Genomic DNA, 15,614 nt, shown 5'->3' with positions numbered 1-15,614 from the left:
AGGTCCTTTCCTCTTCTCTCTAACACAGATGTTCTTCAGCTGGATAAAACAGCTCAGGGTCTTAGTAGAAAGCAGCTTTAGGAGTGGAATGGGTATAACACAACATCCTCCAGGTTTCCAGGTTCAAAGAGCTGGAGACTCTGCAGAGGTTTAGTGGACTGTGCTTGACTGTCAACAAAGAGGCAATAGTTTTATATACTGACTGACGATATGGTTTTGACTATTTAGTTCCCATTGCCTGTATATTTTCACACTCTTATCTAACCCCAATGGCCTTGACTAACAGGTACCACCCAAGTGGGTGGCCAGCTTAATTCCATGCTTAAATTGATCCAAAAAAATGCAGTTCTCTCAGTTAAAAACTGCTCCTTTGGTATAACCAAATATAACAGTTATCCCAATTTTCTACCCTTTTTCTTTAAAGCACCCCCTTCTGGAATTTTATTCTTAGTATTTTCATTATTTTTTGGTTTTGGGGTTGGGGTTGGAGTTTTTTGTGGTTTGGTGGTGGGTTTCTTGGGGTTTTTCTTTGGTTGGTTGGTTGGGTTTCTGTTTTTAAATCAGTGAGAGGTGAGCTTGAATAAAGCTCTAGTTCATAAATACCTTCAGGCTCTGATGTTCAGATCTTCACTGACTGCTCCTCTTTCTATTTATATGCTGTGATTATTGTGTTTTGTAACGTTTTTATTGAACTATTGCACAATGCCCTAAATGCCCACAAGCATGGCTAAGAAACCTTTATTAATTAAATTATAAAGATGACTGCTGTGAATTCAGCTAGTGATAAAAACCTGACTTAAAAAAAATATATATAATTAGGTTACAGCATGAAAAATTCCCAAGGCAACTAATTCTTCCAGGACTTCAAAGGTGTGCTGGCTGTCAGACCTCAAATGGAAAGGCAAATCTCTTGCCAGCTGACATTAAAAGGACTAATACCTGTAAACAAACTGCTGGGAGGGCAAGACAGAGTACCAAGCCACAGGGAAAAAAAAAAAAAAAAGCACACCCAGCTGTAAACAACTGAAATAATTTAGTTTCTTAAAGAGGAGCCAAAAAGTATATTAAGATCTGGGTTCTGATTAGGTCATTACTCAAAGTGGCACGAAGGCATTAATGCTTACAACTCTCACATGCTGCTTTGGGTGATAAATTTTGAGCCAAAATGAAAAGACGCTTTGGAGATTGAAATCTCCTTAAAGGAACCCCTCCCCTTCAGCTGGGAGAGCTGTGTCTGAAAGGTCTTCTCTTGGCATGGGTCCTTCTCCTATGGGAGCAGATCTTCAAACAGTTTTAGGTGCCTCTCAGGCAGAAATGGATCATTTCCCCATGCAGTTTTCACGTGTTTTCCCCCTTTCAAACAAGGGGGTTCTGCTCTTGTTCACCAGCACAGTTTGCTGTCCATTCTCTGCTTCTCTGCATCCCAAGCAGTCAGCCCTCATTGAGGCATCCCCAACATTCCCACTGCCTGGATTTAGAACCAACACAATTAACCCCTTCAGTGGGGCTTTTTGTCTTAGATACAGCGAGGGAAAAGAGAGGCACAGCCCAGCAAACACCACAAAACTTGTGTCAGCCACCCTCACTTGGCGTGACCACACCAGATGTCCTCATGTCCTGAGTGAAAAGCTCCACATTCAGCCTGCAATCAAACCCTTGATTCCTTTAAAAACAGCCTGAAACTTCCATTCCCACTCAGATATTAAAAAAAACCCAACAACCAAACAACTTCCCATGAAACAATAATCATCCAAACCAGCTGCAACTGGCAGTATTTGTAATTTCAGAACTGTTAAAGGGGATGCAAATTGCAGGGATGGTGGAGCACCACCTCCAGGTTCATCACTGAAGATGCTTCATACTGGAAAAGCGAAACGCCCCTGTCCTTGCAGGGGCACCAAATTATGAAGTCCTTTGGGTCCTGCTTCAGGTTTGCACCTGAGCAGCTCACACTGAGCCAGGAGGGCTCTGCCACCCCCACCCCGTCCATCAGATACAGCACTGCCATCTCCTCTGGGGAGGGCCCAGGGTCTGCCAACAGCAGGCTGGTGCCAGTGGCAAAAAATGGGGCTCGGATGCAGGGATCTATGGCCATTCCTGTCTTTTCTTGTTAACTCCACAAGGATCAGAAGCGTGCCTATGAGATCCTTGCCCAGTTAACACACAGCACAGGCAGAGCCACCACAACCTGCTGAAGTCGATAACTAAAGATAATAAACTGCCCACGCTGCTGAAAATAGGTGACCATTTCCTCCTGTGCTGGCCACTTGCTCAGCATTATATTTAGACACAGATGCACAACGAGGGGCTGAGAGCACAGCCTGGGTTTGGGATTCTCTGCAGAACGAAACCAAAAGGGCTCCTGCTCTCACGAAACCTCCGGGCTGCCAGAACCGGCGGCCACCGACACAAACCACAAACCACGCCGAGTTTTGCTTGGAGAGCTTCCACCCTCCCAAATAAAACTCCAGCCACTGGTGTTTGTGCACACCCCCATTCACATATAGGAAAACTCTAAAACCTGCTAGGGGGGAAACAAAAATCTCCAGCGCAGGTGCTCCACCTCGCACTGAAAATGGGGGTATCAACAAGCCCCTCTGGAGAGAGACAAGGGAAAAGGGTGGGAATCTGCTACCACACTTTTTTTTTTTTTCTAAATTACAGAAAACTTCAAGCCTAAATATTCCGCTTCCTATTCAAGGATAAATTGTGTAATACACCAAAATAGGATATTACGCAATGAAAACACTGAGAAAGTAAGAAACAACACTCTACGTGTCACAGGCAATTTGCTCAAGAGCAACTCTTAGGTCAGTGGAGGGAATTTTAAGAGGTCTGAACCACAGCACCTTGTTAATAAAGATGCTATGACATCAGTTATTTTTCCCCTTGCATAATCCATGGAGAAGCTAAAGACACTTCACAGATTTCTGAGAGGAAAAAGTAATAGGCTGTGACAACCCTAAAAGCAAAAAATATTTTCATAGCCCTAAATAATGGTAGAAAAAAATGCTTGAAACCTCTCCAAGCAGTGAACTGCACAAATCTGGTATTCACTTGAAATATTTCCTGCAGCAAGAACCACTGCAAGATAAAGTGAGGATTTAAAGTAAAATCACTTTTTGCTATGGACACACACTTGCAAAGGGAAAATAAAGCTCATTTTCATCATCATAATGTTTAGATGATCAATTATTTCTTGGCAGCCTTTAACAAGGACTTTGCATTTTCCCTGCTAATCCAAAAGCCTAAACCCATTCATTTTCATCACCGATTTTAAACAAACCACGAAGAGCTGCCAAGCTAAACAAAACAGGGAGCCTACACAAAGTCTGTGGAACAGAACAGCTCTCAAATTAATGGCAGCACAGGATAGTTTACAGACCGATGTGTGGTCGCTCATCTGGCATCTCACATTTGAGTAACAGAATGAAGGCAAATAAATTGCATGTTTAAATTGATATTCTCAAAAAAACAAAGCTGACTTTATGGGTTTGCAGGGAGAAGTTTGCTGCACTGCACTGGATACTTCAGTCTCTGCAAGCACCCCATTTAACCCCCCACTACATCCCTGGATGTGCCCAAGGCCAGGGCTGGATGGGGCTCTGAGCAACCTGGACTAGTGGAAGGTGTCCCTGCCCATGGCAGGGCTGGGGGTTGGAATGAGATTTGAAGGTCTCTTCCAACCCAAACCACTCCTTGATCCTGTGATTCTAAAAATGATCAGGTTGTATGCAGAGAATGACACATACAGAGCTCTTCTGTACGTATAAGACAAGAAAACAACAACAAGAAGCGTTTGGAGATAATTAAATTGTAAAGCAAAGTCTTCAGATAATTTTGGTCCAGCCTCTTTGGTCCACCTCCTTTCTTGGTATGAGTCAGACCTTTGGCATCCAATTCCATAGCAACTCAAGGTGTTCCTGCCACCGAAAATGGCCAGTGGGCAACATCCTCCTGCAGTGTGCCCACACCTTTCTTCAGGCACAATTCCAGATGGATACTTAAATTTTTAGCCAAACAGGAACTTTCCCTACTGCTTATCTACGAGGCTGAATAAGTGGTAAGTTAATCACATGCAGAACATCCCTGTTGTCCACCCAGCTGCTGAATTGCTGGGCAGATCAGATGGTTTGAAGGTTCTGCAGAGGAGGATCACCCTGTGTGAGTGCATCTTGGCCTAAGCTGTGTTACTCAGTCTCTCCACCCAACTCGTGAAAAGCGAGTTGAATCCTCAGTGCCTCAGATTTATCTCTAAAATGGGCATAGCCCCTATTTTATCTGATGGGAACAGCCCTGGGCTTTAGCAGCCCTTGCAGAACCTCACTGGGAGAAAATATGTACATAAAACCTCTCAGAAATGCCAGAAATTCTTTTACAAACCCGGTGCTGCACTGTCTGCCCCTGCAAAACAGGCTCACAGTTATGACAGCAACGAGCAAAAGCAGGAGACTTTCAAGCTGATGAGGCTCGAAAGCAACCGGGTGAAGGCTGGGAGGGCAGGAACCCAGAGCGGAGCGACAGCTCCATCTAACACACAACAGGAAACTGCGATCCCTTCTGTAAACACCGGCGGTGAGGTGGGAGGAAACCCAGCTTGTGCATCAACAGCCGGGCCCGGAGCCCCGGGCTGGAGGAACGCGGCCCCGGGAGCAGGAACAGGCTGTTCCCGGAGCAGCATTGCCATATTAATACAATGCTGAGCCCGGGCTCGTTGGAGATGACAGATGAATCGGGAGCCAGCAGCCCCTCTGACAAAGGCACACGGCTCCCGGTGGCCGGGCCAGGATGGGGATGAGGAGGGGAGGCAGCCTGGAGGGAGGTGCTGGGATGCACAACAGAAAGGTGAGAAGCAACGCGGGACAAGGGCAAAGAGGGCACTGAACAGCAGTCCTGGCTGAACTGCAAACATTAAGAAATGTAAGTCAGGTAGTTTCGGAATAGAGTCTGCCTGATTTCCTGCAGACAGATGAACGGAACGTTTCAGCCAGCAGGTTAAAGAGGATGTATTCTCTTCTCTGCAGAAGGCTGAAAATACAACAGATGAGTCAGGAATAATTTCTCCTCTCCCTTATCCAGCTCTGTTCAGTCTGTGTCCCTTCCAAGTTGGGTCATCACCCTGCTTTACCTCCCAGCACCACTCGCCACAGGCAGAGAACCATCAAAACAACCTCAAAATGCCCATTAAGTAACAACGATGTGGTAATTCCTATATCTGACATGGAACCAACAGCTGTCCCATCTCGAAAATTCCTCTTAAAATTATAAACCCATTAAGATCTCACTTTAAGTATGTGAGAAACTTTCACACTGCATCTTCAGAAGAAATCCCTGCCTAAGAGAGGCTTAGTTTCAACTTCCAGGAACCCTGGTATGAAAACACCAGGGAATAAAAACAAATTCTTGTTTTCACGCTTCTTAAACATTTTTTTTCCTCTGAGGAGAAACCTAAAATAAGCTTCCTAAGAGGCTAAAAAAAAAAAAAGGCTTCCTCAGATGCTGCTTCTCTGCAGCTGGAAAAGGCATTGATTTCACCACTTTGCTGTGGCAGGACTTTTGAGTGACACAGAGTTGATACACAGAGAGATCAAATCTATAGAAAAGTTACCTATAGAAAAAGAAATATAATAGAAAGTCTATAGAAAAAAAACAAACAAAAAATCCTGGAATACACACCCCCCTCTCACTCTGGGGCATTGTAATTATACGACACATAAACCCTGCATAACTGTATTGCAAAAGCCTCAATACTTCCATATCAAATAAATCCCTCAGCCTCTGGCAATATTTTCTGCATCTGCCTTAAGAATCACTCTAAGACCATACAGATTTGTTTTAATGTAGATGTCAGAGATCAGTGAGTGGTTGGGAAAGGAGCCTGGAATACCTGCCACCCTTTTGCCATCCCACTTGGAGAGGTGCCACTGGTGAGGCAGCCACCACCACACAGCACCCAGCTGGAGGTAGAGCTTCTCATGAAAGGAGGTGTAAAGAGCAGCTTTCTCTTTCACTCTCTCAAATGCACATTTTTTTAATGATATTTAGAGTTCCAGTTACTGTATTCACTGCTCCCCTATCAACATCATTAGCTACTTAGGGACATTTTTATCCACACACCTATTCTGCATTATTTTATGGATTATCTGAATATTTTTCATATTTGTAAGTCATTTCTGTTTGCTCACCTTTTGTGTCTGGATAGAAAAGAAAACAAGGGTTATCCAAGCTTTACCTTCATTGATAGAGGTCTACAGAGACACAGAAAGGGCAGACGAGCCAAACAGTGCGTGTGCTGTCCTAGAAAAAGGAATGAATCACCTCTTTACCACCACAAATGTCGAAGCAGGAGATTCCTGGGGGGTTGTGTTTATTTTGGGGGTGGGATGGTGGGAGGGGAGAGAGTTGTTTGGGTTTCTCTTCCTTCCTAGTGCTTGGTCCGCCCTCATCCTCCCTCTTCCAAAATGACTTTCTGTTGATGCAGATCGACAGATCGTCGATGCTGTTTGCAGAGCAAAGCCAAAACTGCAGTCTGCAAGTTCAAGAAAGAGTAATGGAAAAGAAAAGTAATGGAAAATGGAGCAGCAGTGCTGGCAAGGGGCAGAAAAAATGAGCAGGGACTACTCATAAAAGCTGGGTTTGCTCTCGGCTCTGCTACTGGCTGACCTTGAGCAAAGCTCTTTATCTTCCCCTGCCCTAGATTCACTATCTGTGAAATGGGGTAACAACAATCAGCCTCTGGAAAAATATTGTGAGCTCCTCCTGATGTTATCTCCCTCCATGTAAACTATTGCAAATTTTAGACCACTGGGTAACTCCTATGCGTGGCCACTATATTTAATATGCACTATTTAATCCATCAGTTGTTTGTCAATAAATACATGTGCAAATCCAGCTGCTACCAGAAACATGATGGGGTTTTTAATTTCAACCCCCTTAGCTCTGTCTCACTGGTATTTACAGTAACAAGCCTGCAAAGTGGACGTAGGAACTTCTCTCTGCACATCCCTCTCTCATTCCTTGCCAAGAAGAGGCCTTACAGGAGCAAGGAAATGGAAAGACTGAGAAACCCTGACGGGGAAAAAATGACAGACACGGGAGCAAGGTCTGGTGAACTAACAGCACATAGAGTTTAAATGCCATTGACACGCCACTGCTCGCTCTGACAGGACCAGGGACTCCCCTGGTGCCAACCTGCAGAGCTGCTGTGCAGTAAAAGCAGAGGCAAACGAGGCTGCTCACATGTTAGACACATGTAGGCTTTTGTCCTCCAGAAACAAGCTCCTGGCAGAGCACTTGTTACAAACTGCACAACCCAGCTGACTTCCAGCCTTGTGCTTCATCCTGTCAGTGCACCAAATAATCACCCAGAAATTCAAGGGCTGCTCTGTCTGGCTGCCTAATTCAACTCCACCTGCTAAAAATGGTAGCTGAGATCTTCTCAATTCACCAAACAAGCTTAAGATACTACAACTCACCTGTTATCTACAGATAGGAGGTCAGCATCATCAGTTAGTATAAGATCAACAAAATTATTTTATAGCCCTTTGATACAGGGGAGCTGAGACTTATTTTTCAGTTACGCTCTTCTCTTTGAAGCAGGACAACCAATTTGAGAATCACAATGACCTTCACTGGCAGGCAAAATAAAGTCTTTCTTTTTTTTTTCCTACGTCCTGAACACAGCTTCCAAAATAATATTAGATATTCACTTGGGCCCAGTTACAACCACAGTGGGATTTACTGCCAAGTCCAGCCAGGGATCCTAGAGGCCCCAGCAGCTTATGGGAGTGAGGAATGACTTTATTTACAGCAGAAGTTAAGTTCCACGGTATCTCAGTGTCTATTTCAAACGTTGCTTTCTTTCTGTCACTCCAAGCACATGTAAATTCACATTTGAAAAATATTTTCCAGCTTCTCCTATTTCTTGGACTGCAGAGTCTTTCCTTGAACAGCTCAGGTTATGCTGCCTCCGTCACATCCAAACTCTGCTTAACAACACTCCTGCCGCTTACTCATGGCCTCAAGTATTCCTGCCCGGTCCACAGGTACCTTTAAATCTCAAAGCCCAGAAGATGAAAGCACTGAATCTTTCCTGCTTCCAAATCTGTATTTACTGACCTGACTGTTTGAAGTCTGGAGACTGCAAAATTACTGCCTGCTCCCCGGGATGGAAATCGGGATGTGGAGAGGGGAAAAGGTGAGTTTCTTCAGACAAACCACTTCTTACAGTTGCCTCCTCTCAGAGCTGAATACTTGGCTTTGGCAAAGCTTTTTAATCCCACACTTGGGAATTGGTTCTCTTCTGGAAATATGTTGCTATTTGTTTCCATTGCCTTCAGCTGCCTCTTCCCTCCCTCCCTCTCTCTCTCTCTCCCTGCCTTCCCTTTTCTTGTTGCTGCAAAAGAGACTTAGGCAAGTCAGAAGAGAATGACATTTAGACCACCCAGACACAGTAACTGAGGGAGAAAGAAGAAATCCAACAGCACCAGAGCACTCATTTGTGCATCCAGACCCTAAAAGCCTGGTCCTCCTGGGTCATTTTTACTAGATTTGGCACGTGCCAAGTAACCTGCCAAGGTCTCCCAGCATTTCTTCAGTGCACAAACCATCACTGGCCTGTTATTATCTCTCGGGAAACAGCTGAAAGCCTTGTTCATAGCAACAGTATCAACTTTCCCTTGATAAATGCCTGGCTCAGTTCCCAACCTTCACGGATTTCTCAGCCGAGTTTCCCTTCCTGCCCCGACTTTTCATTCCTGCAAGGGCTCAGCACTGCCGGTCCATTAGCACTATCACTGCCACAGGCACAGCAATTCAGGCTGGTCCATCTCTTCCCCATCCTCTGCTATTTTTGAAGGACTCAATTAATGACAAATGGTTTATTGACTGCAGAGGTCCTTTTGCTCCTCCTGCCAGATAATTACAGAGAGTCACTTGGATGCAGCCCTGCCTGGCGCATTTCAAAACAAACTCAGCCACTTTGCAAGAATTTGACCGGTGGATTTTTTTTTTTCCTTCCCCCTCCTTGTCTCCAGAACTGTAAAATAATGGGATGAAGAGAATTAGCAAGGGCTGTATTTGTTAGTTAGACTGAAAGTTACTCCTGAACTCACCTCTGCCTTCCCCCTCAAGCAATTTAGCTGTGATGACCTGATTGATCTAAACCATAAGAGCTCACATCAAACTCCTGATATGACATCATGGTGTGAGCACGCCTGGGACAGCAGCCTGAGCCACCTGTGACAGATGCCAGCACGCTGAGGACCGCTGACATTACTGGGATACCACATTAGACATAGTAAGCCTAATGAAAATATGAAAACTTATAAAAACTGTTCAAAACCAGGCAGAGCAGAGTTAGAAACTGAGAGCAACCACAAGGAACTTTCTTATTATTACTCTGGTTAAAGTTGAAAGGACAAATCCAGGTTAGTTTATCTTTTACAGTGTGAGGAGCACAACATGGAGAGAAGGGCACACTGTCCTGAAAAGCCTGCCAGCACTTGTGGGAAAAGTGGGGAAGGGAAGAAAGTCTAGTTTCAGTTCTGTGTTGAACATTCTGAGCCTTCTTCCCTTGGTCAGCAGGAGGGATTTATTTAAGGGCACCAAAAAACATGTTTGCAGAAGAAAAAGAAAACATCCTCCCAGCACACTGAACCTCATCACACGGAACACCGAGGTCTCCCTGCACTGACCTCGCTCCAGGGTGTGGGGTGCTCTTACACAGCCATGATTTCTGCTCAGAGGACCTTCACCTTCTTTCTGTACTTTCAGGGAAGGTTTCTGCTGTGAAAGCCCTGCCCAGGCTGGTGCAGAACAGGCTCAGTGGTGTCGCAGGGACAGCAGGACGGGAACCGCCAGTTCTGCTGCCTGTGGCCACACCACAGCAGGGCAGTGCTGGGAAGGGCTCCCTGCCCCAGACAGGGACACAGCACTAATGACAGGGGTCGAGGGGCCACCACACTCTGTCACCCTGCTTGTCACCCGCCTCACCTGGCCTTAACACAGGCAGGGTGTGTTTCACCCCGCTCCCATCCCATGTTCATCCCCTCGCTAATTCAGCCAAAGCATTTCCGGGCTAAAAGCCACAGCTGGGCTTTCCCCTCTCCCTTTGCTGCCCCTGGGGTTTCTCCAGCTACAGCCTGGTTTGTCTTTTCTGCATGTCTGGGTGGCAGAGAGAGCTGTGGGCTGACCCTGCACCCCAAAGAGCAGCGCCTTGTTGCAGGACACCTGCTCTGCATCCATCCCCTCTGCAGGGATGAGGACAGAGTAAGCTCTGAGGCTTGGGGAATTTTGCTTGAGTTTTGAAGATTCACAACCCCCGTTTTGCACAGGAAAACATCCCCCTCATGGACACAGATCCAGAACAACCTGCTCCTGCCTCTCTGGCGTCCTCTCAGACGCGGCTGGTGTTTGAACAGATGCCCTGGAAAACACTGAAGGACAAAAACAGCACTGGGAGTGGACTGCAGCAGATGAAAAATGAAAAGGACAAAAAGTTTTACTGCATTTTATGCAATATACACAATATTGTACTTGACCAGCTACTGAAGCGGCGTGAAACCTAAAAACAACAACAAAAAGTGCTTTACAGACGCTTCCTCCACATCCCCATCCCTTCATTTCCCTGGGCCATTGCACTGTATTGACCAAATTATTTACATGGGTATGTTGCTTTGAAAAAAATTACCCAAGATAACTCAGCAGAAGTACTCCTGAAAATGAACTGAAAATAAAATTAATAATTAACAACTCTTAAGGAGCCAAATATTAGGCAATGGCTTTTCAAAACAGCAGTTCAAGCGCTTTAGAGCCTTCTCTCCATTCCTGTTTATTTTAGGTTCTTTACATATGAAAAAAAGCTTTGCTGGCAGCAACTGTTTGCTCTGGCCTAGGGATAAACATGTGGCGCTGGTTGGCTTCTCCAGCACTTTCCTTTTGTCCCCGGTGATACAGAAAACAAGCATCGCTCCAACCAGAGGTGCAACAGGGCAAAATGATTGTCTGGCCACGCTCATGATGGATCTGTGACAGCACAGCTTTCCCAGACAAGGTCTCTATGCAGCCTGAGCCTTTTCTGTACAGCCCTCCAGAGGCACGTCCTGATCTCAGCTCAAACACAGCCCCAGTTCTGCAAACGTTCAGCAGAAAACACTGAGAAAACAATATTGGTTTCACGAATCGAGAATAAAAATGACAAGGCATTATCTTATACTGGAGATCAGGAAACTGTGGCGTGAAAGCTTTAATTGTCTCCAGTGTCAGCAAATGCCAGCGACGACCTTCCACGGAGCACAACGCAGCTTTGACACTGAAGGGAAAGGCAGGGCGACAAAAATTTGACTGTATTGATACCAAAGCTCTAAGTTTGATTTGTAACACGGGATCAGGATTTTGCCTAAGCTGAACTTGTGCATCAAAAGATTCTTTTGCTGGAGAGGTGATGATTAAAACGTAGCAAAAGATGTGTTTTATTTAAAGAAAGAAGTGCAGAAACGGTACAACCTCTACAAAAAGAGCGAATCCTCACTGAAACAGCACTGACTTACTAAAAGGCGACTACTTCAGAAATAGAGACCTAGTTCATGCTAATTTTTAATATTACCCCCTAAAGGTGCTGAGTGGCTTGGAAGGGATACACAGCCTTGGCTTACGAGGTTTAATCCAGCCTGTATTAGGGGCTGCATCTTGTGGCGATCATCCCCTGTTTATCCCAGCACGGTTTTGCCTCGCTGTGTGTCACATCCTGCGCTCACCATTCCTACAAGACCAAATGCTTCACCGGGCTGCTCGGTCCAGCCCCTCCAGCTGCTGAGCCACAGTTTCGTAACTTGGCAATGCCTTTTCCTACGGTTTACAAATATTTCGCATCCGTCCCGCAGCTCTGAGCGCTCACGTTACATCCGATTTGACTACACTGGCAACTAAGAATCCCGGAGGAAAAACACCACCAGTTACATTGTTACTTATCGCAGACATCTCCATCCTCCAAAAAAAAAAACCACAAACAAAAATCAGCAACAACCAAAAAGACCAAACAAAACCCCTAGAATCAGACCAAGACGTTGTTACAGTCCCCCCCCACTTTCCAGCCAGACTATCACTAATAATCAGAGCGCATCTGCTAAGCCGGGCCAAGGCAGGCAGCTGCCTGCTCTGCCCACCCATTTGCTCCATCACATCCGAACGGCTCCTGCATTCCTGGCTTTATCCCCCGGGGCATTTCCCTGTGACAAAGCGCGCTGGTTGGAGAGCGCGCTCGAGTTATTCCTCCAAACTTTGCTGGAGCCGCACAGCCGGGCCCGGGTCTGCATCCCTGCCCGCTTCTGGGGGTTTGCAGCAGTTTCCCCCCCCCCCAGTTTCGAGCCCGGCATCGCTCCTCGGAGGCGTTTAAGGCTAGTACAGGATTCTTTTCCCCTCGGCGCTTGGCAGCCGCGCACAAACACCGCATTCTTGCTCTAGTTTCTCGCTGAGCTGGAGCGCCGGACTTGAGCCGAGGCCAACCCTTGCCTCCGGCCCCTCTCGGCTCTCCCTGCCCGGGACGGCAGCACCGCCCGGGGACGAGGGATGAAGATGATCGCGCTGAACCCCAGCACCTGCCGCCCCCCCGGGACAACCCTCTCCCGCCCCGAACCTCACCGCCAGCGCTCCAGGGACAGCCCTCACCCCCCTTCCTTACCCTGCCCGCAGGCTCCGCGCTGGATGGCGATGATGGGCGGCTGTCGCAGGCGCTCGGCTCGGCGGCTGGCGGCCCGCAGCTGGCAGGGGCTGGCGTAGGTCACGGCATCGCTGCCGCACACGGGCTCGGTGCTGGAGCACTGGCAGCGCCCGGCGGCCGCCCGCTTGCGGACCGTGGCCGAGGCGGGGATGCCGGCGCCGGGCGGCACCACGCACTGCAGCCCCTCTCCGCAGGGCGGCCCGCCGCCCCCCGGGCCCCCGCACGGCTCGCCCTCCTCCGCCCCGCACACGCGGCAGCAGCCGCAGGAATCCAGCACGGGCCCGCCGGGGCACGACGCGGGCAGCGCCGGGCACCGCGACCGATCGCAGCGCTCGGGGCAGGCGGGGGACGGGGCGGCCAGGGCGGCGGGGAGCAGCAGCAGCAGCATCCAGCCCCGCAGCGGCATCGCGGCGGCGGGACGAGGGCAGGGAGACGAGGGGCGGCGAGCGCGGTGAGCGCGGCGGGGGCCGGGCGAGCGGCTTTAAAGCGGCGGGGCAGGCGGGGCGGAGCGGGACAGCGGGACCGGCCCCCCGGGCTGGGACACCCAGCACGGCCACCCCCCCCCCCCCCCGGGGCCGCAATAAACCCCCCCGGGATCGTAACACAACACCCGCCCCGCCGCTTCGTCTCTCGGGCTCAGACTTTGTTGGTCCGTCCCGGCTGCAAAGGAGCGGTTCAGCTCGGCGGTGAAAGCGGCGATTAGGATCAGTGGGAAAGGTGCAAACAAGAAAGGGGGGGGGAGTTGAACGCTCCTTCCCGCCTCGGGAATTACGGGAAAGCAACCCAGAGCAAGCGCCGATAACGTTTCTATCTGATAAGGGGGTGGGGTGGGGGCGCAGAGCCGCCAGGCCGTCCCCTGGGAGAAAGAGCGAGATGATACGAGTATTGTATGGAAATGTGTGTAAATATCAGCCATTCCCAAGGGGAACGCCCGCTATTCCCGCACAAGGAGACCCCTGAAATTCCCGGCTTGGGAAGGGCCCGAGAGGTCGCGGCCGGTACCCGAGGGCAGCGAGGATGGGAGGAAGGATGCTCCCTCCCGGGCCGCTTCTGCTCTCCCCAGCGCCTCACCCGAGATTCGAAGAGCCGCAGGGCGAGGTGGATACCAGCAATTAGCAGAAGGTTAATCAACCGAAAGGAGAAAAAAAAAAAAAAAAAAAGTCGTCCTCCGCCATCCCACAAGCAGGCTGATCCAATTTATCCGGCAGCTGGGCAATCGCCAGAACCTATGGATAGAGAGGGCTCTCTGCCATCTGCTCTTGGAGCACAGACAAGGTGCTCTGAGAGGCGGTTTAAATACAAGTGCCTTCCGAGGGACAAGGCATCACTGCCAAAGCGAGGAGGGAACGCTTTAACAGAGCTGATTAAACTTTTGAACTGACTACCAATCTATAATTATTTAAGTGTACCTTTATCAGGCGCCGATAACCACGCACCTAATGAACTTAACAGCATTTCATCTTGCCTAATGGGTTGTAAACTGTCAGATGTGCTGTGACCAAGGAAGTGAGGATGTCAGCAACTACATTAACGCAGAGTAATTCAGTCTCTTCTCCCAGGAAGAGTATAACAACGACTCACTTGAGCAGGTAGAAGCAGCATCCCAGGTGTCTGAATTCAAACCTCATTGTGCCAGGGAACATTATTAAAAACTTATCAAACTGTGACCACAAGTGTGCAAAACTCACTGAATTGCTTAGTTAGTACCTGAAGGTGGGGAAACACATATAATGTCCTCAACTAAAGCTCCAATACCGACCCCTTTACATCTGTTGTTTTCCAGTAGCTTCTATGCTGTGCAAGAAAGGAGATTTTAGGAGAATTGCCTGATTGCAGAAGTGGCCAAAGGAGTAAAACGGAGCAATTGGCAGCAAAACTGCCTTAGTGCTAAAATCATTACAGTGTTAACAAGTTTGAATAAAAGTTTGAAAATGTTTAGACATTCAAATATTTTTAATGTACAAGTGTATATGTCAGTATATATAATGCGTAGATACAATGTAAAAATATTTCCAAATTTATCCATTTATCCAAGCTTGGGTTTTTTTGTTTGGTTTGGGGTTTACCCCTTTTAAATAAAGACAAGTCTTTAAGGAAAGATTAACAGCTTCTAGTGAAAAAAAAAAAAAAAAAAAAAAAAAAAAAAAAAAAAAAAAAAAAAAAAAATACAGGTTCAGAAAGGATAAGTTCCTACCTGGAAGCAGGATCAAAATATTCCAAGACCAGTGAATTATCACGGGGCTTCACCCTCCCCTGTCCAGAAAGGCTTTGCTGTGGTCAACCAACTGCTTGAAGCCACTGGAGCCTCATCTCCATAGGCAGGAAAAGACGACATGAAGTGGGAAAGCTCCAATTCTTTTGTCCTTTCTCCGTGGATGTTGGTGTCCTTTTCAGCTTGCTGTCCTTTGATAGAGATCATTCTAGGGAGAAAAAGTTGTACGATGGGGTTTTTTTGGAACACGTCAGCCAGCAATATCAGCTTCAAGCTCTTACAGACTATTAAAGACTCAAAATTCACCAGCCAACAATTTTTCTTAAATAAATGACACAGAAAAGGGATGCAAATTTGTTGCTGGTTAAACACTGCAAAGGAAATAAAATATATCCTAAGGTCCTAGTGAAAACTAGTAGTTTACCTCCAAATTAGTGGACTAGTATTAAGGACCTTCTCCTGTTATGCTTTTCTGTTTCTCAAAACTGGTAAGAATGTCAATCTTCTTTTCAGCATTAAAAACATAATATTTTACAACATCAGTTTTATTGTTTTCATGTGGTTACATAAAAAAACCCTCAAAATTAACCTCTCCCTTTCCAGAATAACTGAGGTAAATATCTGTGGGTGATAATAAATAAGCTTACTAAAAAATACATCTTTTTGTTATCCATCTAATCTGTA

General features: G+C 47.2%; 1 protein-coding gene across 1 annotated transcript in view; it reads right to left on the bottom strand.

Moving 5' to 3' along the window:
* Window positions 1–13,154, bottom strand: part of HTRA1 (HtrA serine peptidase 1) — a 32,085-nt gene extending 18,931 nt beyond the window's left edge. Inside the window, exon 1 of the mRNA XM_027906191.1 lies at window positions 12,680–13,154. Coding sequence (XP_027761992.1) covers window positions 12,680–13,124 — 445 coding nt within the window. The 5' untranslated portion in view covers window positions 13,125–13,154. The remainder of the gene's footprint in view (window positions 1–12,679) is intronic.
* Between the last annotated feature and the right edge of the window lie 2,460 nt (window positions 13,155–15,614).

The sequence above is a fragment of the Empidonax traillii genome, unplaced genomic scaffold (assembly GCF_003031625.1).
Source record: "Empidonax traillii isolate 1590-97213 ecotype Southwest subspecies unplaced genomic scaffold, ASM303162v1 scaffold1257:size348801, whole genome shotgun sequence".
NCBI lineage: Eukaryota > Metazoa > Chordata > Aves > Passeriformes > Tyrannidae > Empidonax > Empidonax traillii.
The sequence above is the reverse complement of the archived record's forward strand: the minus strand, read 5'-3'. Positions and strand labels throughout refer to the sequence as shown.